General features: G+C 67.6%; 1 protein-coding gene across 1 annotated transcript; it reads right to left on the bottom strand.

The window, feature by feature from the left end:
• Positions 1–570: 570 nt before the first annotated feature.
• GGCX (gamma-glutamyl carboxylase) lies at positions 571–1,891 on the bottom strand (the record flags this gene model as incomplete). Its single annotated transcript, XM_035312840.1, has 5 exons — positions 571–753; positions 831–1,026; positions 1,255–1,402; positions 1,488–1,618; positions 1,705–1,891. Coding segments are annotated over 5 exons (816 nt in total), but the record flags the coding sequence as incomplete, so codon positions are not given.
• Between the last annotated feature and the right edge of the window lie 4 nt (positions 1,892–1,895).

Genomic DNA, 1,895 nt, shown 5'->3' on the forward strand with positions numbered 1-1,895 from the left:
GGCCCTTCATACTTGAACGTTTTTTCTAGTGGTATTTATTGTGTGCTGAGGCGCGGGGCGTGAGTACAGAGAAGCCCCCGGGCTCAGACGGCAGCTCTTGATTTTCCTGAAAGCCCCCCCGCACCCCCACCCCCCCCGCCTTTCCCCACACCCCGGGAGGCCTCCGCCGCCTCCAAACCGGGGTGAAAAAGGGGGGGATTTGGGTCGTCCTGGGGGAGATTGAGATGGGGGGCAGGCAGCCTGGGGTGGCTGTCCCCGCGGGCGCGGCGCATTTGGCCGGTGTGGTACAGAGAAGCCGGCTTGTTTACCTGCCCGCCCCGGGGCCCGCGCCCCAGCGCCCGCCTCGGGGGGGGGGGGGGGGGGGGGGGGGGGCTTTCTCTCTTTTTTTCTCTCTCTCTCTCTTTTTTTTTTTTCTCCTCTTAATATTTTTCTGGAGGTTTTATTACGTCTGTTTCGATTTCACCGACAAAAAAAGAAAAACCAACTCAATAAAAGCGCTAGGTTCTACCCCTGCCTCAGCCTCTGCCCGGGGGGGGGGTTAATTAAAAAAAGCACGCACGGGGAGGGGTGGGGGTTAAAAAAGGCTTTATTGGGGGCGCTCAGAGCTCGGGGGGAGCCTGCCCCTCGCCCTCGGGCCGCGCGCCCTCCTCTTCCTCGCCGCGCCAGTTGGCGAAGGCCACCTCCTGCGCCAGCTGCTCCAGGGGCGGGCGGCCCAGCGCCAGGTTGCGCAGGGAGATGAGGGTCATCAGCGCGCTGCGGGGAGCGAAGGGACGGATCGGGGAGGGGTGACAAAAAAAAAAGGACCAAAAAAGCCAGGTTTTGGGGCTCACCTGCGCCGGAAGAGGTAATACTTCTTGCGGAGGAAGCGGTGGAGGCGCTGGCCGAGGCCGGCGTCCCGTCGTCGCCCCAGCTCCTCCAGGCGCCGCTGCCGCCGCAGGAACGCCGCCACCACCGGGTCCGTCGGGGCCCCCGCCGCCAGCGGCTCCCCCAGGATGGGCCGAAGCTCGGGGGGCAGCGGCTCCGTCTCTGCGGGAGGCGTGGGGCTCGGTTTTGGGGTGCGTGGGGGGGTTTGGGGGGCTCCTCAGCCCGGGTTTGGGGGATGCGGGGCTCGGTCTTGGGGTGGTGTGGGGGTTTGGAGGGCGTGGGGCTCGGTATTGGGCTCTGGGAGGATTTGGGGGGCGTTTGGCTCAGTTTTGGGGTCTGGGAGGATTTGGGGAGCTCCCCACGCGGGGTTTTGGGGGGCCCAGGGCTCACCGGTGCCGTTCTGCACCCGCTCTCGCAGCTCCTGCAGCCGCGTCAGGTTCTGCTCCAGCGCCAGCGCCGTGGTGTTGACGTAGGTGTACATGTAGCAGGAGGGCTCCGGCGACACCGTGTGCACCTTGTGGTACTCCCCGGGGGGCACCTTCCACAGTGGGGGGGGGGGACGGGGGGACAATGGCACGGGGCCGTCAGCCCCCCCAGGACCCCCCGGACCTCCCCGTGCTCACCTGCAGCCCCTCGCCCTCCCTCAGGCTGTGGTTGCGGCGCTGCTCCACCAGCTCCAGCAGCACCTCGCCGCGCAGCACCCGCAGGCTGGTGTTCCCCAAATCCTCGCTGACGAAGTTCTCCAAGTGCAAGCCTGCGCCCCCCCCCCCCCCCAGGTTGGCGGTGTGTTTTAGGGGCCTGGGGGGAGCCGTGTGAGCACCCCGCTCCCCACGCCCTCACCGGGGAAGTCGGCGATGAAGACGACGTCCGTGTGTCCGTCCAGGCCGCTCTCCAGCTCCTGCAGCCGCTCGCGCCACGGCGACAGCTCCAGCAGCAGCGGCAGCAGCCAGGGCGTGCGGCGCCACGGGGACCACTCGGCGCGCACCAGGTCCACCCGCGGGTCCACCAACCTGCGGCACGGCGCGGTCAGA

This window comes from Oxyura jamaicensis, assembly GCF_011077185.1.
Source record: "Oxyura jamaicensis isolate SHBP4307 breed ruddy duck chromosome 22 unlocalized genomic scaffold, BPBGC_Ojam_1.0 oxy22_random_OJ70738, whole genome shotgun sequence".
NCBI classification, from domain to species: domain Eukaryota; kingdom Metazoa; phylum Chordata; class Aves; order Anseriformes; family Anatidae; genus Oxyura; species Oxyura jamaicensis.